Consider the following 24,245-nt stretch of genomic DNA (forward strand, 5'->3'; position numbering starts at 1 on the left):
TAAATGCATCTTTTCCTGGTTCATTCCTTTATATTTTGTGCATCCACTATGACTTGCATATCTTTCTTGAAGGCATTTTTTATGATATTGATTAAGCGCTTACTAGGTGTCAAACCATGTGCTAAGCACTTGAGTAGGCAAATTAGGTTGGACACAGTCCCTGTCCCCGCAAAGTGCTCACAGTCTAAGTAGGAGGCAAATATATTCTTCCCAGAGAACTTTGAAAATTATTTCATTCAAAGTCAGCACCTCATAAATAGTGTCACACCAGCTTAGCTCTGTGTTCACGTTATTATTATTATTTTTTTATTAAACTTCCTTTCAGGTCATACTCACGTTTTACAGTGGTCACTCTTTGGGTTTTTTTAATCATTAAAAGATCCTTAAAAGCAAAAAAAAATGGTCCTTTTGTTACTCTGTGAATTTTAAGGGAATCTCCTGGGAAGAGTCCTAAGTGGATTTTTTAATCCTGAAGCATTGTTTTAGGAGATACTCAGTTCTGACATAACACATGTTTCCAGTATGCATTTAGTTAGAATGAGATTAGGCAATTAAGGAAGTCTACACGAATCCCATTTGGACTTGACTTGCCACCTTTTCCAAGAATCTGCTTAGACAGAGGGTGCGCATGTTTGTGGGGGAGGTGGGAGAGGCGGAGTGCTGCGACAGGTGAACATTACAGAGTGAGCTTTCATAAACGTGAGGTTATGCATGAAGACAACACTTGCTTTATAGCACCACTTGTTTTACGTATCAAGATCCTATTCTGCTTTCCTGAGTTAAAAAATAAGAACCTTTAATTTCACACTGCTCTTTAGAACAGTTGCCATCGTGGATGGTTTTTAATGACTGCCAACTGGGTGTGAAATGTGGGAGAGAAAAGAAGAAGTATGATCTCGTCCTCCAAGAGCTCACTCCCGAAAAGAGTGAACAGGCAGTTGAAAAATGGTTTCAGTTGAAAAATGGTTTTCAAAGAGTTGGGTGAGGAGAAAGAAGAAGGATGTAAAAACAAGTAGCAAAAATGTATTAGGATGAAGTAGCTAAGTGAATATTCATATATACATGTACAGAAATGCAAAGGTAGCATTGAATCATACAAGGGCTGTAAAGAGAGCAGCAGCATTGTCTGGTGGAAAGAGTACAGGCCGGGGATTCAGAGGACTTGGGTTCTAATCCTGCTTCTTGTCTTCTGTGTGACCCTGGGCAAGTCACTTAACTTCTCTGTGCTTCAGTCACCTCATTTGTAGATTCAAGCTGTGAGCCCTTTGGGGATAGGGACTGTGTCCAACCTGATTGTCTCATATCTATCCTAGCACTCAGTACGGTACCTGGTACGCAATAAACACTTAACAAATACCATAAAAAAGTCCCAAGGATGGTTTGGTTTAATGTGACTTGGATAATGTGAATTAATCGGGTAAGACTTCTTGAAGGAGTTACTTGTGAACTTGAAGGGGCTTGGAAGATGGAGAGAGCTGTAGTCTTGGATATTTGGGGCCAGAGGAGGTGTCAAGGTGGGGGCGGGGGACCAGGTGTGCGATGGGTCATACGTGGGAAAGTCAAGGAAAAATTCCAGTTAGAGTTTAGTATGAGCAAGGAGCGTGGCCCAGCGAATAATAGAAGGTGATTAATGGAGAGCCTTGAAGCCGGTGTTAAGGCATTTCTGTATGATGCAGAGCAGGATTGGTAGCTGTTAAACGTTGGGGGAAAGTGGAGAGCTCTTCAGGAAGATGACCTGTATAATAACATGTAGGGTAAATCGAAGGGTATAGAGGCCGTAGTCAGACAGATCAATTAATAGGCTGTTCCAACAGTATACCCATGAATAACACGGGCTTGGGTCAGGATTGTTGTAGGTATGTGAGTGGAAAGGTTCTAATCCCAGCTTCACCATTTGTCTGCGGCGTCACCTTGGGCAAGTCACTTCACTTCTCTGTGCCTCGGTTACCTCATGGGGTAGGGACTGGGTCCAACTTGATTTGCTTGTATCCACCCCAGCGCTTAGTACAGTGCCTGGCACAAAGTGAGTCCTTAACAAATACCATTACTGTTATAAAAAGCTTACATTACTTTGTCACCGAATTCATTACGGGAAGGGCAGGATCTTATTTTAAGATCTAGAGTACGTATTCGTGAGAAGGTACTCAGGACGTATAGTGGATGGCACACTGTGAAATGTTCTGAGTCCAGGTGTGAGTTTGTTCATTGCTTGGAGATAATGATATTAAGGTTATCATTTCTTTATTTTCTGTTCTTCATAATGCAGTTGAAATGTTACCACAAGAAATACCGGTCTGCCACCCGTGATGTCATTTTCCGCCTGCAGTTCCATACCGGCGCCGTTCAGGGATATAGACTGGTTTTTGGGAAAGAGGATCTTGATAATGCCAACAAAGGTAAGTTTCGGGGCTGTGGGGTGAGGTGGTGGAGGGGGAGGGTGTGTGAGTGTATTTTGTGCTCATCTTGACTTTCTTTCCATCTTTCCCAACCCGGGGAGCTGTATACTGTAGATACCATCACGTTTATGCAGTTAGTGTGGAACTGGTTTTAAACAATAGGAAGAAATGAAAGCCCCTTTAAGATGAACATTTTAAAAATGACCGTACAACTGTTTTATTTTCTACAATTCAAAGAGGAATTTGGCACCCCTGTATTTAGAAAGTGGAAATGGTGACTTGTTTGGTGGAATATAATTAAGAAAATGGCCTAGTGGACTGAACCCAGTCCTGGGAGTCAGAGGATCTGGGTTTTAACCCGATCTGCCATTTGCTGTTTTGCGATCTTAGGAAATCACTTAATGATTCTATGCCTTACTTTCCTAAACTATAAAATGGGGGTTAAATCCTTCTCCCTCTAATTTAGACTATGAACCGTATATGGGACGTGGGTGGTGTCTGCTTGATAGAGTGCCTCCCACAAAGTAAGCGCTTATAACAAGTGCCATAAAAAAATAGAGAGATGAGAGAGAGAGGGAACAGAAACCAAACCACCGTACTTTCAATTCCCAACTCAGTGGAAAGCTTGGAAAATGAGCTATAGTGAAATATTTTCATATGTTCCCAGATGACCGTTTTCCTGATTATGTGAAGATTGAATTGGTCTTTTCAGGAACGCCTGAGAAAATACCAGGTGAGTGTCCAGGATGTAAAGAATGTCCTTTCATCCATGCTTTTCTTCAAGTCATTCAGCTATGTTTATATTTGTATGTACGTCGCTTTTCCCCCCAGGACAAAGGAGAATTAAAGGTAATTCCAGAAAGGCATGGGGGTAAGGAGGGTGTTGAAGGCGGACTCGGAGAGAGATTGGAATGTGATCTCTTTGAAGGAGTTACTTGTGAACTCAAGAACAGTTGTTTATAACTTCATCACTAGATCCAAACTTTTCGACTCGCAGTATTAACGTGATTTTTAAAAGTGAACACAACATGTAGACAGTTTGAAGTAGTAATTGTGCAGTACAATTCTTGTTGGCTATTTTAAACAGATCTGAAAGCCAACTTCCCTTTGCTCCATAATTACATTTTTTATACTGCCCGCTTTGCCATATTTACGAAAGGGCTTTTCTAGATTGATCCTTGAGTAAGAAACAGTGTGCCTGAGCTGAATTTCCAGGCTATGGCTAAACAACCACCCCGACCCGAACTACAGAGCTCTTCTTTCAGAGTTCATGTGACAGACTGTTGAATTCTAATGCGTATTTTTCGTAAAAAACCCTCCCTCACTTCTGAGATGCTCCAGAGTTTACTTCTGCACACAATAAACTCTCAGTGAGTACCAGTGATTGATTGATTTACTGATCGATTGATTTGGCTTTAACCCCCCTCTCTCCTCCCCAACCTTTGAAGGGCTTTATTTAATTGACTAAAGACATTTGCATTTAATATTATATAAAGACAGATCTAAGTGCGTGTGTTCTAATCCCAGGTCTGCCACTCGTCAGCTGTTTGACTTTGGGCAAGTCACTTAACTTCTCTGTGCCTCAGTTACCTCATCTGGAAAATGGGGATTAAGACTGTGAGCCCTATGTGGGACAGGCTGATAACCTTGTTTCTATCCCAGTGCTTAGAACAGTGGTTGGCGCATAGAAAACGCTTAACAAACATCATTATTATTATTATTTGGAATACATAATGACAGATCTGTAGAATATTAGCACAGTGTACTTTTTTGTGAATATGATTGGAAAGATAACACTAAACATAAGCATTTACCTCTATTAGTACTGGTAGAATATTTGCATTTCCATTTGACCTTGCAACAACTAGCCCCCCTTTCCCTCTGCTCCCCTTCCCCTCCCCCATCCTCTGCTCCTCTCCCCCTTCCCTTCCCCTCAGCACTGTGCTCATTTGTATATATTATTTATTACCCTATTTATTTTGTGAACGAGGTGTACTTCCCCTTGATTCTATTTATCTTGATAATGTTGTCTTGTTTTTGTCTTGTTCTGTTGTGCTCTGCCGTCTGTCTCCCCCATTTAGACTGTGAGCCCGTCATTGGGCAGAGATTATCTCTATCTGTTGCTGAATTGTACATTCCAGGCGCTTAGTACAGTGCTCTGCACATAGTAAGTGCTCAATAAATACTATTGAATGAATGAATGAATTTATACTACTTTTTTGTCATTGTATTTTCATAGTCTATATTGTTTGGATCTCTTTTACTTGATACTCCATTCCAGTAAAGAGCACTAACCAAAATAGAACAGTAAATGTATTCTCTGCTTCCGTTATTCCAACTAAACCCATCTGGGAAAGATTTTAATCTCCCTTTATTCTTCTGGATTTTATCCATTGATATTAACACAGACATTTAACCTTTGATGAAAATAAATCCTGTTCATTTTTTGGCTTTTCTTTTTTGGGTGACTTTGTAGGGTCTGAACAAAATGATGACGGAGTGATCGTGGACTACAATACCGCAGATCCACTGATACGATGGGATTCCTACGAAATTATGGCTCCTGATGGGGAAGGTGAGTTTTGATCCCTTGTCTGTGGCATTGGAAGTAATTGTCAAATTGATGGTTGTGTGGCTCCAAAAGGAGGATAGAAAGAATTATTCTCCCAGTGCCCCCACAGATCCAACATTAAAGGCAATGCAATTAAAGGATTGAATCTTAGGTTGTACGTAAACTGCCAGAAGACCCAATACCACATGGCAAACACACAGAACTGTGGTAAACCACAAGAAGCATGTTGCTTGAATTTGTGAGAGCTTTGTGAAGCTGCAATTATTGGGTGGTCCATCGAGAGAGAGAAAGAGAAAACGTGTATGGGTGTATTCTACAACTGTACGTTTGTAAAATGCAACTGATTTTTCTTCTGGAAATTATCCTACCTTCCTGTTTCTGTGTTCAGTGTGGTCTTTTATTCCTTAGTTGGTTGATCCATTGTGAGCCTGTTTCTCTGGTGCCACGCATTGTTTCTCTAGTTCAACCTCCGTTTTGGTCAGTCCATCTTACAGAAACGAAACCCATTTATATGCACAAAAGACAGAATTTGGCAAGTTTTTTTCCAAACAGGAGTTTCCCTAAATGACTTTTAAGATAATTTCACCTTTAGTTCTTTGTCAAGAATAAAGAGTGATTGAGGTGAGAGAAAAAAAATATATGATATACTACAGTTCACTATATGCGGAACTAACCTCCCACTTTGAAAATTTGTGAGTGGAGAAGGAGCAACTTCCCTTCTTGCAACTTTTCAAAACTTTTATTGCATTTGAAGTAATTGAGAGCATCACAGATTTTGCATATAAGTGAATGATCATGTTAGCTTCAAATTCCATGTGCTCTTTGTGCAAGGTACATTTAGGATCAAGGCAGTACCGAGATCATTTAAAAAAGACATTCATTTGTTCATAAAACAAACGAAACGACCAAAAAAACCCACTCATCCCCAGATAGCTAGCTACCAAGAGCACTTCAGGGAGCAAATACATATTTTGTAAATTTTCTCTAAGCCGTATCTGTTAGGCATCATCCATGATACAAGGCTTCAAAATTCAGAAAGCCTTATTTTAAGCTCTCAGTTTGAAAGTGTCAGTATCTAGCAAAAGTTGGAAATGATTTTTATTATTTCCTCTTGAAATGACCCAGGCAACTTTCCAACTAGATAATCAGAGTTAAATTGAAATGATTGTCAAAACCCCCTGGGAAAATGGAGCTCAAGGGCTAACGGCTTAAGTCTTATAAAATGAGAGTTCCAGAGGAAGCCTCCACTTAAGCAGAATTCTCCTTGGGTTGAATTAGATATGAATGACAAATCACCCTGCATTCCCCACACTTTCCTACAAATAAACATTATTATTCTTAGTAGTGAAGTTATAAGGATTGTTTATTTCCACTGCTACTGTTATACTTCCGTTATTGGCTTGGTAAATCTGGAGTGACTAAATTACTCTCAAGGAATAAATCCATGTGAGTCCTTGAAGAATGACCCTTTTGAAACTGGGTCATACTAATTGCATTAAAGAAAGAAATTTCATGAGATACAGCTGCCTGAAAGAGTTAATTCACTTCAAGCAGGTCAATAAAACATCCCCATTACAGGTTAGCACAGTGCTCCTTCGACTGTACGTTTTTCTTTTCTTTCCATGGATTTCTGGATTGTATCCACTTCGTGGGATTTCATGAGAGATTTGATTGTTTTTTCCTCTTTTCTCACATTTGGAGTCAAGAGCTATTGAATAGAGAGCTTTAGTTTTGTATGATCAGTCGTTTCCCTAGAGGGCCGCGTCAGGGAGGCAAACTGAAAGGTGGGCAGGTCAGTTTGGTGTGGGTGTTCACACACTCAAAGGACTACACAGGCTTACTGACTAGAACACTGGGGAAAAGGCCATTTCTGGCCTGCTAATCTGGAACAAAGCTATTGGCGCCGAAATGAGCTCCAGCTTCACTTCCGAACAGCTCGATGAACGGAGAAAGATTTGGCAAACCAAAAAAAGTTTATTTTCAATTGAAAAATGATGTATTGCCACGATTTCCCTCCAACCCCATTGGCAATGAAAATAAAGCACTGAATTACTGGATGTATTTTGCATAAATCATTGCCTTCTTGGAAATGTGCCTTCTCTGTCCGCCTCTAATTGTGCCTGCTATAGAAGAGGTTCCTCATTTTTATCTCTTGCTGACATGCTTTGTACTTCTAAAGCAAGAGAGCAGCAAAGAAGTTTTAGACAACTTGATGGAGGGCTTTTCTCCTTTTCAGTAATGGTGCATGTAGAGATGAAATTAAATGGTCTCATTTGAATTTCTGCTGTTTCGTTTCTTAACGAGAATCATTATCCACCCAGTTTATCAAGTTCCTTCTTTGTCCAAAGCACCGGTGTAGGTATTGCAAGCAATTTTAAAATAAGAATGACCTGGGAAGGCAAAAGTGAATAAGCAATTAGATGGAAAACACAAACACCTAACGTCATTCCCCTCTATCTCTTGGCCTGTCCAAGCTCCTGAGGGCACAATAATAATAGTAACTGTGATATTCCTATATCTCAAACGCTAAACTAAGCCCTGGGCTAGATACAGGTTTATCACTGGACACAGCCCCTGTCCCACATAGGGCTCACAGTCTAAGAGGTTGGAAGAATGGGTATTTAACACCCATTTTAAAGAGGAAACTGAGGCCCAGGAAAGTTAATTGACTTGTCCGTGGTCACCCAGCAGGCAGAGAAAGATTCATTCACTCAGTCATATTTATTGAGCACTTACGGAGTGCAGAGCAGTGTACTAAGCGCTTGCACAGTACAGTTCAGCATTAGAGAGAGACAGTCCCTGCCCACACCAGCTGACAGATCAGTGATTAAAACCCAGGCCCTCTGAATCTCAGCTGTTTCCACTGGGTCATCTGATTTTTGCCAAGTTATATATACAGGTGATAGTACCCCAAGCTTCATATGTAATATTTCCCTTGAGACTCTGGGGGTGCTTTGAGATGTGAACTCCCATAGATTTAGGTGTAATTTGTTGTTTTCCTCTTCCTTTTATGATGATATATTATTTATTACCCTATTTATTTTGTTAATAAGGTGTACTTCCCTTGATTCTATTTATCTTGATAATGTCTTGTTTTTGTCTTGTTCTGTTTCGCTCTGCTGTCTCCCCCATTTAGACAGTGAGCCCGTCACTGGGCAGAGATTGTCTTTATCTGTTGCCGAATTGTACATTCCAAGCGCTTAGTACAGCGCTCTGCACATAGTAAGCGCTCAATAAATACTATTGAATGAATGAATGACTGACATCACAACCAAGTCCCATGGAAATTAAAAAATACATTGTAGATCCCTGCTTGCCACACGCCCCTCTCCTTTTTCCATTGATCGTCCATTTGTTATTCTTAGAACTTTTCTGACCCCTTGCACTCTACTTTCATCCTCCTCCACCTTTGTTTCTCTAGATTCTCTCCCCCGCTCCTGTGATCCCCCTCTTAGAGGTCGGAAACCTGAGTCCCATCCCTAAACTCTGTTATGCTCGGTGCCTCAATCAATCAGTCAAGCGATCGGTGGTATTTATTGAACGCTTACTGTGTGCAGAGCACTGTACTTATCTCTTGGGAGAGTACAATACAACAGGCATGCTCCCTGCCCACAATGTTCTTACAGTCTAGAACCTTACTACTCTCTGCTCCCATCCCCACCCCCCTGCACCAGGTTCCACACACTCTGCACTGTGCCCCATTGGGCCCCCTCTCAGGCCCCTCACTCGTGCCGTGCTCCACCCTGCCCCACCAGACTCCTCAATAATAATAATAATAATTATTATTATGGTATTTAGTAAGAGCTTCCAGTGCACCAGGCCCTGTACTAAGCACAGGGGTGGATACAAGCTAATCAGGTTGGACACGGTGCCTCTTCCACATGGGGCTGACAGTCTCGATCCCCATCTTACAGATGAGGTAACTGAGGCCCAGAGAAGGGAAGTTACTTGCCCAAAGTCACACTGCACATAAATGGTGGAGATGGGATTAGAACCCATGACCTTCTGACTGCCAGGCCCGTGCTCTATCCACTACGTCCTGCTGCTTCTCCCTCTAGGAGCTCCAATACCGTGGGCAGGTGCGGACTTCCCTACACCCTTCCCTGCTGTCCTCTTCCCTCCCTCCTCCTGAGATCACGGGGATTGACCAAGCCCCCCCGACTGCTGCTATCACTGATTGCTGTTGGAAAACCAAGTATGCAAACACAAAGATTCTGTCTACACATTCTTTCCTCTTTCCTTCCTCTCTCTTTTCCCTTCACCCTGCCTAGGAGTCTTGTTCTTCAGATAACTATCTCCCCAATCACCTGCAAGCCTGGTTACTTCTGTGGAATGGCATTCCCCCTGAAGATTTGGGTATGTCGAGGACATCTCAACAATTCCTTCAGCCCATTTGTGTGCGAACTCTACAGTAGTCTAAAAAACGGATGAAAATAATAATAGCAGTAACGGCGTTTATTAAGCACTTCTTGTGCTCAGACCACCGTACTAAGTGCTGGGAAAGAGTGTTGGGGTGGGAATTAGACGTGGACATGGACCCGGTCTCCGAAAGAGTCACAGTCTGTGAGAACACATCAGTTAGTGTCTGCTGCTAAGCTGAGACCATAGAGAGATTCTGCTTTGTGGCCACAGACTGAGCCAAAAATAAGAGAGGATACTTGGCCTGATCAATTGGTAAGTTGCCCAAAAGGCAGCAATGGCATTGGAGAAACCCTATTAAAAATGGCCTCGGGTTTTTTTTTTTTTTGAATGATGACCAGGCTAGAAACAGTATCTTCAGATCTTTCTTGGCTCAGTCCAAACAGACATTAGAGAATCACATTGATTTTTGGTTTCTACAAGCAATTGACCCCTCTCAGCGTCGCACCTGGAGAGCTTCCAGTATTCTACCAGTCTTGTCTACGGGACGGAGAGTCAAGCAGAGGCCTACCCAGCCCATTCCTAGCTTGGGCAGTGGCTAGCTAGTGGAAGGCCTACTGCTACAAGTCAGAACTCACCCATGTTGGGCAGCAGCAGCATGGGAGAGATTCAAAAGCGGAGACTCGAGTTTACTGCGCAGAAGGCAGCAATGGTAAACAATTTAGGTATTTTTCCCCAGAAAACTCTGTGGATACACTATCAGAATGATTGCAGATGGAGAGCGGGGTATTCTGGGAGAGGTGTGTCCGTGGTGTTGCTGTGGGTCGGAAACGACTCCACGGCATAAGATAAGACAAGCAATTGATTTGGTCCTTGTCCACATTGGTAAGGACAACGAATGGCAAACTTGTTAGTGTGGACAAAGACAATTTTTACAGGCACACAGTCTGCCTTAAAATTATTCTTCGCATATGGACATATGGATAATAGTGTGTCCTAGTGGAAAGAACACAGGGCTGGTGTCAGAGGACCTGGATTCTAATCCCAGCTCTGACACTTAGCTGCAGTGAGACCCCGGGCCAGTCACTTCTCTGCACCTCAGTTTCCTCATCTGTAAAATGGGGATTCAATACCTTTTCTCCCTCCTCCTTAGAGTGTGAGTGCTCTCTAGGACAGTATCTGTATCTGACCATCAGATATATCCTGTATTTTCCTCTGGATTTAGAACAGTGCTTGACATATACTAAGCACTTAACCAGTACCATGACCGTCATCCTCTCACCATCGATAGATTCAGTGAACAAAAATCTTAAAGAACAAAAGACAAAGCTATATCCATGTCCACAAAAAGTTAGTTTTTCCAACTATTTATTGAAACGTTTGGCGAATGGCGTTCCAGATCCAAGGGATGGCCACGACTCTGCTGCGGTTTTACGAACAACGTGGCATCCTAATTGGGCCAGGAGGGCTGGGGAGGGTGGAGAGCACAAACTGTTTTTGCCCTGGGCCCACTTAAAATAGAGGTGATGACTGATTGCTGTGTTAGGTGGAAGCGACTTTTGCCAATGTCAGCTACTATGCCGCTCAATATAAAGCTAAATCGAAGGAGGAAATAGACATCGGAGATGAGGACTTTCAAAGGAGATACTATTCGACTGATGGAGTAGTGCAGTGTTCTGTGTAAATTTCTTGTTGGGATTTTAGCTTCCGGTTCTATTTTGTAGATTTTTTCTATTTTTTTATAGAGAGGTTTCACTTTTCATTTTATTACATAATTACACTTTCCTAACCTGGCCGTATTATATTTGTTCTTCACTCTCTGGCATAGACACCAACCTTACTGGCTTCAGACTAACTGCTCCTTTGAATGCCTCTCCCTTGCTCCTCCATTTCCGCTGAGGTCCCGATTTCTGATTTCCCGTCTTTTCTGAAGACATCTTCTGTGTGTTCAAAGATCCCCTCACAAGCCACACTTGACCTCTGGAGGTCCCCCGTTCACACTTTGGGAAACTCTTTGAGTTTTACAGGAAATATGCGGTGTTTTACAGTTCTGTAAAGATTGTGCCTTTGCACTTTGATGTAGGCGAAGACATTCTGTGCACAAAATTACCACTGTTTAGGGTTAAAGGTTTTGCGACTTTAAAAACACACAGAGGCATGTAGCTCCCTATTGGCTGAAGATCTAAGGAGGCCACAGGGCCTACGTTATTTCAGCCTAAGTCAATAATAGTAACCTAAACATCGAGCGTGTAGCCTGAGCCTGCTTGGGAAAAACAGCATATGGAAAATGACAGCATTTTGATCATTTCCACTCAGTGTGGGTCACTAAAAGAAACAACATGATCTTAAAACCCACACACTCAACACCGATCGATGACGGTGGTGCTATGTTCCAGGAGACTTATTCCAACCCACTTAGTAAAACGAAATGAAATTACAGAAGGCCATGGAGCCAATTGTAAAAACTCCCAGAGTTCTCTGTACTTTTTCCTGATTAGGATTTAACCTTTTCACGTTTTCTACTAAAGGGAAAAAGAGAGGTAGTGTGGTATAATGGAAAGATTACGGGATGGGGAGTCATAAGACCTTTGTTCTAGCCCCGCCTCTGCCACTTGGCTGCCGGGTGGATCTGGACGGATGGCTCTACCGTTCTGTGCTTGTTTTCCCACCTGCAAAATGGGAATAATAATACCTGCCTCTTCCTGTCTCACAGGGTCCGTGCAAGGACTAAAATGACCTAGGTAAAGTGAAAATGTGGGAAATAAAAGGCCATATTCAAAGTAATTTAAAACTCTTAGGTTGAGGGGGCAGTGACCCCCATGGACTGCCTTGTTTTGGGAGGGGTTGGATGGGCAGAAATAGCTGGATCATCCTACCCTTTCGAGCTGGAACGGCATCGCAGCTGAAGCAGTTAATCCCACCTCTTGTCTCCTGTCGGCAAGACATGGCTCCGAGCCTGACCTTGGGGCTGGTGGGGTTGTGGTTGGCTTTTTTGGGTCTCAGAGCTGGGCCAAAGGCTAGTCATGGTCCTGAACCCTGTCGGGATGATTGTAAGCTCCTCAGAGAAAAGGAACCATGTCTAATTTCTACCTGGATATCTTCTTCCAGTGCTTAGTACAGTGCTCTACACACAGTAGAGCAGCAGCAGCGAGGCTCAGTGAGAAGCAGCGTGGCTCAGTGGAAAGAGCACGGGCTTTGGAGTCAGAGATCATGGGTTCAAATCCCGGCTCGGCCATTTGTCAGCTGTGTGACTTTGGGCAAGTCACTTAACTTCTCGGTGCCTCAGTTATCTCATCTGTAAAATGAGGATTAAGACTGTGAGCCCCACGTGGGACAACCTGATTCCCCTGTGTCTACCCCAGCGCTTAGAACAGTGCTCGGCACATAGTAAGCGCTTAGATACCAACATTATTATTATTATTATTACAGTAAGCACTTAATAAATGCCATCACTAATTCTACTGTTGTATCGGGGCCACCCCCAAATACCTCCCCACTGCTCTCACCAGGAATTAATTAATTGTGGCATTTGTTAAGCGCTTATTGTGTGTCAGGCACAAGTCGGGTTGGACACTGTCTCTGTCCCACGTGGGGCTCACTGTCTTCATCCCCATTTTTCAGATGAGGTAACAGACACAGAGAAGGTATGTGACTTGCTCAAAGTCGTACAGCAGACAAGTGGCGTAGCATCGGATTCCATCCTAGTAAACAAGAGTCGTTGAAGCATGAGCTGCAAAGACTCCTCGTGGCTCTTGCTCATGGCTTCTTCCCTACTGCTTTCAAACATTCTCATGTCTCCCCGTCCTAAAAAAAACCCTTCCCTTTACTCCATGACTTCCTCCAGTTATCGCCCCATCTCCCTCCTTCCATTCTTCTTCGTACTCCTTGAGTGAGTTAACTCCACTTCTTTTTCTCCAATTCTTTGTCCCCATCCAATTTGGCTTTTGCCCCCTATACTCCACCAGTACTCTGTCTACCCCCGACTTTCCCGTCACCATAGAGACTCCGCCATCCTCCCTGTCCCACCAGCCCAGAACCTTGGCATCATCCTCAACTCATCTCTCTCATTCGACTCACGTTTTTAATCTGTCCCCAAATCCTATCAGCTTTACCTTCATGATATTTCTAAAATCAAACTGGTACCATGTTAATCCAAGCCCTTCTCCGATCCTGCCTTGACTTCTGCAATGGGGTCTTTGGTCCCCATCTCGAGGGACTGAAATCGAGTCTGACTATGGAGCCTCAGCCCACGCCCAACCTTGAAGAGGTAGGTGAATCGGGCTCCAGTGATGGCATTTGAAGTCAGTTAGCTCAACATTTCCACGTTGCATTCTTTGGAAGAGAAGAAATGAGAAAGCAGAACATTCTCATCCATTATCACTTTCAAACTATCATCATCGATCGATGTAGCTTTGGGGAAGCGAACTTATTTGTCTACTCTGTTGTACCGTACGCTTCTGATCTCTTAGCACAGTGCTGGGTGTATAGGAAGTGTTCAATTAATAATCATCGTTTTCGTTACGCGCTTACTGTGTGCCAAGCATTGTTCTAAGCTCCGATACCCAAGATGATGATGAATGAATAATGCCATACGTCTAAGGGATAGCGAGTGGAATAACAAACGTTACTCACTAGCTGTTGAGTTGCTACACTATAACCACGCAGATTGATCTTCAGTACAGTCTAGAGTTTGCAGTGAAATGAAGCCTTTTCCTTGGTATTGTTCCTCCTGTATGAGAAAGTAGCAGCGAGCTTTATCGCCCAGTGAAATCTGATATGAAGGAATGACAGAAAAAGGGATTTATTCCACTGGCAGTGCCTTATAGACATTAATATCATGTTCTGACTTGTATGCAGTGAACGTCAGTGTTTTGAGATGTAGATGGCATGGTTGTGGGCAGGGAACGTGTCAGTAGACTGTACTCTCCCAAGTGTTTAGTACAGCACTGTGCACGCACTAAATGGACAATAAATACCATTGATTGATTGATTGATTATTGGGAACCAAATAGGAGAGCATAGCCATTAGGGTAGATATCACTGGGGACCACCGTCACACAGTTCTTCCAAACAGCCCACTGGCTTTGTTGGAGACCCAGTTCTGGGCTAATTGGACCACTGGCCATCTAAGAGAGGCATAGTCTCTGAACATATGTTTCTCTGTTTTCAGTAGCCAGTCGTGGATCTCGACAGATTTATTTTGCCCAATTTTGAGTGTGTTAATGCTGGATGGAGGAGAAAGGAGTTATTAGGGAACATTCTGTGCATGGGGTCTGGATGTTGGCAGCAACTCCTAAAATACTATTCGCCTATGATTGATACTGAATACTAATACTGAAAACTTCCATTTAACTTGATTGTGGCTGGGCATAAAGAGCATATAATTCCTCTGGTGGCGATTGCGAGGTGAATATTTATTTATTTTGAAAAAAAGCAAACGGCAAATGCCGAGGCAATGATTTAAAACTAAGCTCGTCCAAGGGTGATCCCGCAAGTTTCCTTTCAGGATTTTTGAAAGGGGTGGAGGGCGGCGGACAGGGGAGATCAGAAAAGAGACAGAGGTGGGGAAGTAGCTTATAAGCAGAATTACCTTTTCAAAGGACAGGTTTCCTTTCCTCCTCAGTTCCAGGAGTTCAGATTTCACTAAACCCGATTGCCCTGTAGCTCCACCTCTCGTGTTTACATTTCATTTGCCTCTTTTGGCTGAGCCAAATTCTCATGCTTATCCAATCGAGCCAGTTACCTTCTACAGCAGCAGGAGTCGTTCCCCTGACTGCCCTCCGAGCTCCAGGCTCCTGCCAGCCTTTCCCCCTCTCTGCCCGTGCTTAGCATTTCCCTCAAGGGATAATACCAGGTGCCGAGCAGTCGGTCGAAAGACGGTCCCGGGCTTGTCGGAAAAAAGGTAAGAAGGGTGTGCTTTGCTCCTTTCTGTAGCGTTACACTCGAAGTAGGGTCAGATGTGTGTCAGTGTGTGTGAAGTATGTCTTGTTCAGGCTGGAGAAAGGTAAAAGCTTTGCGTAGCAGCACAGAGGGAAAGAAATCAAGAGGGAAGGTGCTTTCGCCTAGTGAGGAGAAATGCGGTTCTGGACTTGTCCAGGTTTGCCTGAGGGAAGGAATATTTTTATGTGAAGTAGAAAAATAATCCTGATCTTCTGTGGTACTGCCTTTTTCGACGAATCAGGGATGCCTTTTCAAAGTGCTGTATGTTGTCTGTGGGATCCGTGTCCTATTGATTGACTTTGCTGGGCCACAACTCTCCTGGTTGGTCCTCAGAACCAATGGGTTTACGTAACTCATATGCCTTCATTCATTCATTCGTATTTATCGAGCACTTACTATGTGCAAAACACTGTACTAAGCACTTGGGAGAGTACAGTGCAACAACAGACACATTCCTTGCCCACAGTGAGCTCACAGTCTAGAGGGGGAGGTTAAGTTTGGGGTGAATCTTTACAAGTGGGGAAGGAGTGGACATCTGCGGTGATGCCACAGGCCCAAAGACTGTGGGTTCTAATCCCGGCCCCGCCGCTCGTCGCTGTATGACCTTGGGTGAGCCGCTTAGCTTCTCTGTGCCTCAGTTATCTCATCTTTAAAATGGGGAATAAGAGTGGGAGTCCCACATGGGACAACCTGATTACCCCAGCACTTAGAAAAGTGCTTGGCACATAGCAAGCGCTAAACAAATATTATTATTATCATTATTATTATTCTTATTCAGGGCTGAAATGTCTTTTACTCGCAAGCTCGCCTTCAGGTCTTTCTGTTTCAAGGCAAGGATTGATAGAAAGCTCAGATCCAGACTGGCATATGCGAGCTCTTCAGCTTTGCCCTTTTTTGTAAGTTTTTCTCTGTGCATTGCCTGGCTTCACAAATATGCACACACACACACATTTCTCTAAAGGCTTTCATTTATCGGTGCATTTCTAAAAGTAACATTTAGGTTCAAGTTGGAAGGCTGCCCAGGACCGAGCTGGCCGGCTCCAAGAAGAGGCCTCAGCCCCTCTGAAGATGGGAGGTGAAACTGAAGCTGCTGCCTTCGTCCGAGAAAGTCAATCGTAACTCTGTTCTAGATTTAGCAGGGCGGAACAGGCCACTCCCCAACACTCCTTATATTTATTTATTTATTCTTTGACGGCTAATATGTGTCCAGCATTTTTATGGCGTGTTACTTCCTTGGAAAAAGCGAATACAGGTTTTAACTTTGCATTGAAGTGAGACATTTTGCACAGACAGACTTGGCAATGACTTTCACCGGGGCCATCTCTCCAGCACTGTAACCCCGTCCAACAGAACACTTTTACTTTCTTGGCTGTTCATGTGCGTCGTCCACCTTCAAAATTCAGGAGGATATTGTTGCCTCTTTGGGGGGTTTAGAAGAACGCGACCCTCTGACTAGAGTTGAGGCTAAAGTAAAGAAAAACCTTGCCTTCTCAGGAAGTTATGCCAGGAACGCCTCTTAAGAAAAGGAACAATTCAAGTGGTTAAGTTGCAGAAAGGCAGTATGCCAAAGATTTGAAACCCATAGAATGTAGCAGTTAATTTTCATCTGCCGTTAGTAAGAGTAAAAAGTACATTTGATCCTGGCTCATAATAAATCAAGGTCATGGTGTCATTACTTCCCCCCCCCCCCCATTGTAGAGACTACTGTCTAAGACCCAAATTGATTTATAATTTCATAATACAAATTTCATAATTTTCTAGGTAGTGAGGTACAACTCAGTTAAAAGAGAAACCAAAGCGTAGTTCAGTTCTCAAGAGCCTCATTGCAGTGTTAAATAACTATTCAACTGAAAGTTTAATCAGTAGTGAAGGTGATTTTATTATATGGCACTTTATCTAATGAGTCATTTCAGACTTTGACATCAAAGAGACAGGATTTTCCTCAAATCCTTGTGGGATAGGGGGTGGGACTTCTAGGGAAAGGAGCCAGTGGTCCAGTGAGGGGCATAAGGCGGAGGGAAAAAGAGAAAAAGTGGGGAAGAAAAAGGCAGAAATGAAAGAGAGACAAGACAGAGAAAAAAGGAAAGACAGCAATATTTGTGATACTAGAAATGGTATTTATTTTAATACTTTGTGCACAAATGGTGTTTATTAAACTCTGGGATAGAAATACACAGGTGAAAATTAGACATGGTGTCTGGACATCAGGAGGCTCATAATCTAATAAGGGAGGGGAGAAGAGGTGAACAATGGATATTTAAGGAAGGATGAAACAATAAAAGCACAAAAATGGCATCAAAGATAATGATGTCGATGTGTACAACCAGAAGGATGGAGGACTATGGCTGGAAGGGCAGAATTTAGGGCTCAGAGTCCCACAGTAACATCCATGGTCACAATCATAGCAGCCATGGTCAGGGGATGATCGGTGTCACGGGGGGGGGGTGTGTGTGTGTGTGTGCGTGTGTGTGTGGTGGGGCAGAAGGAGAGGGGTGAGCTGGGCTGGTTTCTGTCCCACCCACATGGATGCATTAAAAAGAGGAGATAGAAAGGCAGAGAACTTTCTCCAGCCTGAAACTCTTTCCCCATCAAATCCAACAGACAACAACACTCCTCAAGTTCAATGACCTCCTAAAATCCCTCCTCTTTTCCTTATCAACATCCAACCCCTTACATCAACCATCTCTGGATCTTATTTATACCTTTTCTCAGCACTTGTGCCTATATATGCACCTTTATATGTGTGTATATATACATTTGTGCATTCAGTTATTTATTCTGACCACTGTTTGGAAATGCATTTATGCCTGTTGCCTCTTTTCTAGTATTCACACCTTGTGGGGAGAAAACGTGACTCTTTGCTTCTGTTTTACATTTCCAAGCCCTCGGTATATATTTCATTGCACCAAGTGGACGCTAGGTAGATTCCAAACACTACTATTACGTGGCAAGGACTACAGAATAAATTCTCCTTTGGGTTACATCTTGAATTTTGTTTCTCAGATTTCTCCCAGCCTCAATTTAATTTCTGTCAAGCTCTGGAAACTCTATTACCTGTCTGCCAGGTATCCAGAAAGCCTGTAAATCAAGGTTTCTATCGGGAGTTTAAAGAGATTTTGTGGAAGTCCAACATTGTGGAAGCCCACACTAGCCGTACCAGCTAGAAATATAGAAAGTATTGGAGACGAACATATCTACTGTTACTGCCGCTGATAACACAGCCTTATAGTAATGATAATATTTATGGTACTTGTCAAGCGCGTACTGTATGCCAACCGCTGTTCCAAGCACTGGGGTAGATCCAGGTTAATCAGGTTGGACGCAGTCCCTGTTCCACATGGGACTCATATTCTTAATCTCCATTGTACAGAAGAAGTGACTGAGACCCAGAGAAGTTAAGTGACCTGCCCGAGGTCACACACAGCAGACGTGACGGAGCCGGGATTAGAGCCCAGGTCCTTCTGACTCCCGGCCTCGTGCTCTAGCTGTTAAGCCACGCCGCTTTCTCCGACCACAGTAACTTCCCCCGGTATGGAAATCAGGACGGTATTTCTGTACGCAGCTGTAATAAATTTCAATGGCTGTCACCCCCTCTAGACGGCGTGAGCTTTCTGAGGGCAGGGATCACGTCTGCCAACTCTGTTTATTATACCGTCCCAAAAGGTTTAGTACAGGGCCCTGTATACCGGAAGTGCTCGATAAATACCGTCAATTGATGAGCCGATTTGCTGGAATAAGGAAGGCTCCTCTTCTGCTTGGCCTCAGTGACTCTCTACCATTTCTGGGTATGGCATGCCTGCAGGGGCCAATCTAAGATCTGGCATGAGTGCCAGCACTCCCTTCAGAATGACGTGAGGTCCGTGGATACCGTATCCACCGAGATCTAGGGACGGTAGTAACTGTTGGCAAAGTGGTTTGACACTCCAAGCATATTTTGTATTTTCACCTTGGAAGGATGAGCGGAGTTTGAGGAGAGCGAATTTAGATGAAAAATATCCCAATCGAGTTGGAAACCAAACAAGCAGAGAACCCATGTGGATCGGTGTGTATTTAGCAAGTGCTCACTATGTCCCAAGTGCTGAGGTAAATGGAAGATCGTCAGAGTAGACCCAGTCCCCATCCCGGGGCGCCGTTTTTCCACACTTGGAAATGGAGGTATAGAAAAGTGAAATGACTTGTCCAGGGTCACACAGCAGGGAGGTAAGCAAGCCTGGAACTAGAATCTAGGTCTCCTGACCCCAAACCCTGTGCTCTTTTCACCTAGGCACGTCGATGCCATATTCTAAAGCAGTGAGTTGCAGGAAGTAATGGCTTTCAGGGCCCATAGTCCTACAAAAATGTAGGCTAAATAAATATCCCATTTGAGTGTAAACTCCCCAAGGGTAATGAACTGTTTTACCTTCTGAACATTTCATCCCAAGGTAGCTAGTTTAGTTCTCTGCACCCAACTCAGTGAGTATTGTGGTTGGTGGGGATGATACTGTTGAATAGAATAAATGAACTCCATTATTGCACCTATTGTTTGTTAGATACTGGCCTTGCCCTGAAGCAGATAAAAAATTAGGAAATTAATGCAGGGTGCTTAGTTGCATAGTAGTTGCAGGCAGTGTGGATAGGCATTTGAGGTATTAATGGATTTTAGAGACAATTAGCCTAATAGCTGAAATGGATAAAGGAGGCCTGGGTCATTGCATAATTCAAATTACGAAGATTGTGGATCTGGAAAAAAACTTAGGGGTGATCCTCCCAGGAGCCAATAATGGTGTGAAGCATTCAAGACAGTTGATTGTCTCTCCTGTTTGTGAAGCTTTCCTTGTGCGGAGACAGTACAGCTTCCTTTCATAACCTGCTTTTCTCATTCCTAGGTTACAGTCTCTAGAAGATAGAGACACAGTGAAGAATGCTTTTGATATTCTGCAAAATTTATTGGGTCTACCAATTCTGTTGATAGAATTGGTAAAGGAGAAGCAGCCTGGCTTAGTGGAAAGAGCACGGGCTTGGGAGTCAGTGGACATGGGTTCCAATCCCAGCTCTGCCACTTGTCTGCTCTGTGACCTTGGGCAAGCCACTTCTCTGTGCCTCAGTTACCTCCTCTGTAAAATGGGGATTAACTGTGAGCCTCATGTGGCACAACCTGACTACCTTGTATCTACCCCAGTGCTCAGAACAGTACCTGGCACATAGTAAGAGCTTAACAAATACCATACCATGATTATTATTTATTACATTGTACTCGCCCAAGCGTTTAGTGACAGTGCTGTGCATACAGTAAGCGCTCACTAGTTGCCATTGATCGTTAGATCGATAATAATAATAATAATGTTGGTATTTGTTAACTGCTTACTATGTGCAGAGCACTGTTCTAAGGCTGGGGTAGATACAGGGTAATCAGGTTGTCCCACGTGAGGCTCACAGTTAATCCCCGTTTTACAGATGAGGTAACTGAGGCACAGAGAAGTGAAGTGACTTGCCCACAGTCACACAGCTGACAAGTGGCAGAGCCGGGAGTCGAACTCATGACCTCTGACTCGGAAGCCCAGGCTCTTTTCCACTGAGCCACGCTGCTTCCCAATATGTCATAGTTGTAGTTACAATCTAGCCTGTATAAAACAGTATCTTAGTTATCAATCCCCATTTAGATGCTAGTGGTACTGAAATAGTATCTATTTGTGCACAGGAAGTTCTACCTGACTTTCTTGATCTTAATGAATTCTTAGTATCTTGTTTAGGTCCTTTAAGTAAAAAGTTTAGAGTTGTAGGAAACAGGAAAAGCAGCATGGCCTAGTGGAAAAAAGCTTGGGTCTGGGAATCGGGACCTGGCTTCTAATCCTGGCTTCTCCACTTAATAATAACTTTGTTATTTGCCCAACTTCTCTAGGCCTCAGTTTATTCACCTGTAAAATCAGTCAATCAGTGGTATTTATTGATCACTCCCTGTGTGCAGAGCGCTGTACTAAGCTCTTGGGAGAGTACGATACAACAGAATTCCCTGCCCATAATGAGCTTACAGTCTAGCGGGGGGAAGCAGACATTAATATGAATGAGTAAGTAATTTATATGATATAATTTAATATGTGCCTGAGTGCTGTGGGGTTGAGAGTGGGGTGGATATCAACTGTCCACAGGTCACAGATCCAAGTGGATAGACAGTGCAGGAGGTAGAGCGAGCCAGGGAAAAGAGGGGTCAGTCGGGGAAGGCCTCTTGGAAGAGCCGTGACCTTAATTATGCTTTGAGGGGGAGAAAACTATGGTCTGGCTTATATGGAGGGGGTGGGATTTCCAGTTTGGGGGGAGGATGTGGGATAGGGTTCGGCACCAGAGAGACGAGATCAGAGCACAGCAGGTAAGCCAATCTAGTGGAGACTAGGTTGTAGTAGGAGAGCTGTGAGGTGAGGTAGGTTGGGGCAAGGTGATTGAGTGCTTTAAAACCAATGGTGAGGAGTTTCTGTTTGAAATGGAGGTGGATGGACAGCCAGTGGAATTTCCTGAAGAATGGGGAGGCATGGCCTGAACGTTTCTGTTGATAACTGATCCGTGCAGCGGAGCGAAGTATGGACTGGAGTTGGGAGAGTCAGGAGGCCGGGAGGTCAGCGAGGAGGCAGAATATAGTAAGCACATAGTACACATTTGACAAGCGCTACAGTTGTTAGTAGAAAAATTTGATTTACTAAGGGCTGGAGTCTCATGTTCCCATCTACTTTTCCTAAAGCCTTTCAAGAGGGTACCTTGGATTAGGTGGTTTGTGAAAATCAGATCAAAAAGAGACCATTCAGATTTCATTGGCGCCATCATCATCACCACCATCAATCTCGTCCTAGGAAAGAACAAAAGTTTGCAAACCCACTATTGTGATTCAGAGCAAAGATGATGAAGTTGTAGAAATTCTATCTACTGTGTTCCAACCTTGATCTGCCTGCAAGAGGCTGAGCGTGGATTCATCCGGTAGCTCAGAAGCCTGGTTTTGTTAACTTTGTTAAGGCGTTAGTTCAGTGTACGGGCAAATAAGGAATAGGATTTAAACCTGCTAAAATCATTAACAAAGACCAACGTATTCATTCATCTACATGACAGTCTCCAGCAGGGATGCATTTCTGTTCCAAAGTTCTTCTCATTAATGGCGTAATTGCTGAAAGCATTCCCAAGGCTCTCTCCAGTTAACATCAGCGAGTTAAAGGAAACCAGGCGCATAGTGTATTTCTGAGCATCACAAAAGGCCGAAGGCACGTTAGAAGCCAAATTTACCAAATTTACCGTCATTCGTAGTTAGTAAGTCACCACAGTTGCTAACACAATCATCTCCTTTTCCTATTTTTTGTGAAACTTCCTGGAAGTCACATTATCTCGTAACACCGTGACCTAGTGGAAAGAGTCTAGGATGGGAAGTCAGACGGCCTGGGTTCTAATCGTTCATTCATTCAGTCTTATTCATTGAGTGCTTACGGTGTGCAAACCACTGTACTGAGCACTCGGGGGAGTATGATATAACAATAAAGAAACAGATTCCCTGCCCACAATGAGCTCACAATCTAGAGGGGGAGACCAACATTTTTACAAATGAATATATAAACAAATAATGAATATATACATAAGTGCGTTGCGGTTGGGAGGGGGAGATGAATGAAGGGAGCAAGTCAGGGTGACACAGAAAGGAGTGGGCGAAGAGGAGAAGGGACTTAGGGAAGACTTCTCGGAGTAGATGTGCCTCCGATAAGGCTTTGAAGGCTGACTGTACGGTGCTCTGCACATAGTAAGCGCTCAATAAATACTATCGAATGAATGAATGAAGGCAGGGAGAGCAATCCTGATTCTGCCACATTGACATCATCAGGGACGTTCGTTTAGTACTTACGATGTGCAGAGCGCTTTACTAAGCTGTTCGGAGGCTACAGCACAATAGGGTTGGTAAACACATTCCCTGCCCGTAACGGGACACGTGGCTGCTGTGTGACCTTGGGAGATTCCCTTAACTACTCTGTGCCACAATTTCCCTATCAGTAAAATAGAGATTAAATATTTGGTCTTTCCTTTTAGACTGTGAGCCCCTTGTGAGTTAGAGACTGTATCTTACCTAATCTAATCACTCTGTATCTACTCTGGAGCTGAACAGATACCAAAATTATCATTAGAGTTTAGGCTTTAGAAGCACTGATATCACATTTGAGCAAGAATATAATTATTTGAATATAAATGTTTTGGGTTTTGATTTTGATCAGGATCATATCGAATCATCATCCCTCCATAATGTTGGGAACGATACTTTGAAGTGGAATAGATAAGTGAAACTCAAACTATTACGTTACTCATATATAACCGGCACCTGGTCTGATTCTCTGCATTTACATGAGACACTCAATAAATGCTGTTGATAATGATGCTGGAGATGGTGATTCATTTTTACAGCTTTGGGAGTTAGGAAATTGCCCTCATGATCTCCGCATCACAGTGGAGACACTGATTCACGGAGATTAAAGGAGCACACCAGGGTCATGGACAAGGCTTCTCTGGAGCCCGAGATCTCCTTCCCGAAGTGCCTTCCCTGAAAACACAGCCTCAGAGAGTTTGGTTGAGTTCGTTGAATCACCACCAACTCAAATAGAGATCACTGAGTGATCTGAAAAGTGATGTCAGAATGCACTTTCCATCTACTGGGTTCTGATTCCGACTTCTCCGCTTTCCTGCTGTGTGACCGTGGACAAGTCACTTAACGTCTCTGAATCTTGATTTCCTCATCCATGAAATGGGGATTAAAGACTTGTTCTCCCTCTTCCTTGGACTGTGAGCCCCAGTGAAGGGCAAGAGACCGTGTCCTGACTGATCATCCCGTATCAGTGGTTGGTCATTCATTCAGTCGTATTTATTGAGCGCTTACTGTGTGCAGAGCACTGTACTAAGCGCTTGGAGAGTACAATTCGGCAACAAATAGAGACAATCCCTACCCAACAATGGGCTCACAGTCTAGAGCAGGGCTTGTTAAGGGA

General features: G+C 43.5%; 1 protein-coding gene across 7 annotated transcripts in view; it reads left to right on the forward strand.

Annotated features, from left to right (window-relative positions):
* TNS3 (tensin 3) overlaps nt 1–24,245 on the forward strand; it is a 343,445-nt gene that overhangs the window by 217,768 nt on the left and 101,432 nt on the right. For all 7 annotated transcript variants that reach the window (XM_029063073.2, XM_039911723.1, XM_029063070.2 and 4 more), the window contains 3 exons: nt 2,267–2,396; nt 3,064–3,129; nt 4,873–4,971. In XM_029063073.2, coding sequence (XP_028918906.1) covers nt 2,267–2,396; nt 3,064–3,129; nt 4,873–4,971 — 295 coding nt within the window. The remainder of the gene's footprint in view (nt 1–2,266; nt 2,397–3,063; nt 3,130–4,872; nt 4,972–24,245) is intronic.

Source organism: Ornithorhynchus anatinus, chromosome 4, assembly GCF_004115215.2.
Source record: "Ornithorhynchus anatinus isolate Pmale09 chromosome 4, mOrnAna1.pri.v4, whole genome shotgun sequence".
Lineage (NCBI taxonomy): Eukaryota > Metazoa > Chordata > Mammalia > Monotremata > Ornithorhynchidae > Ornithorhynchus > Ornithorhynchus anatinus.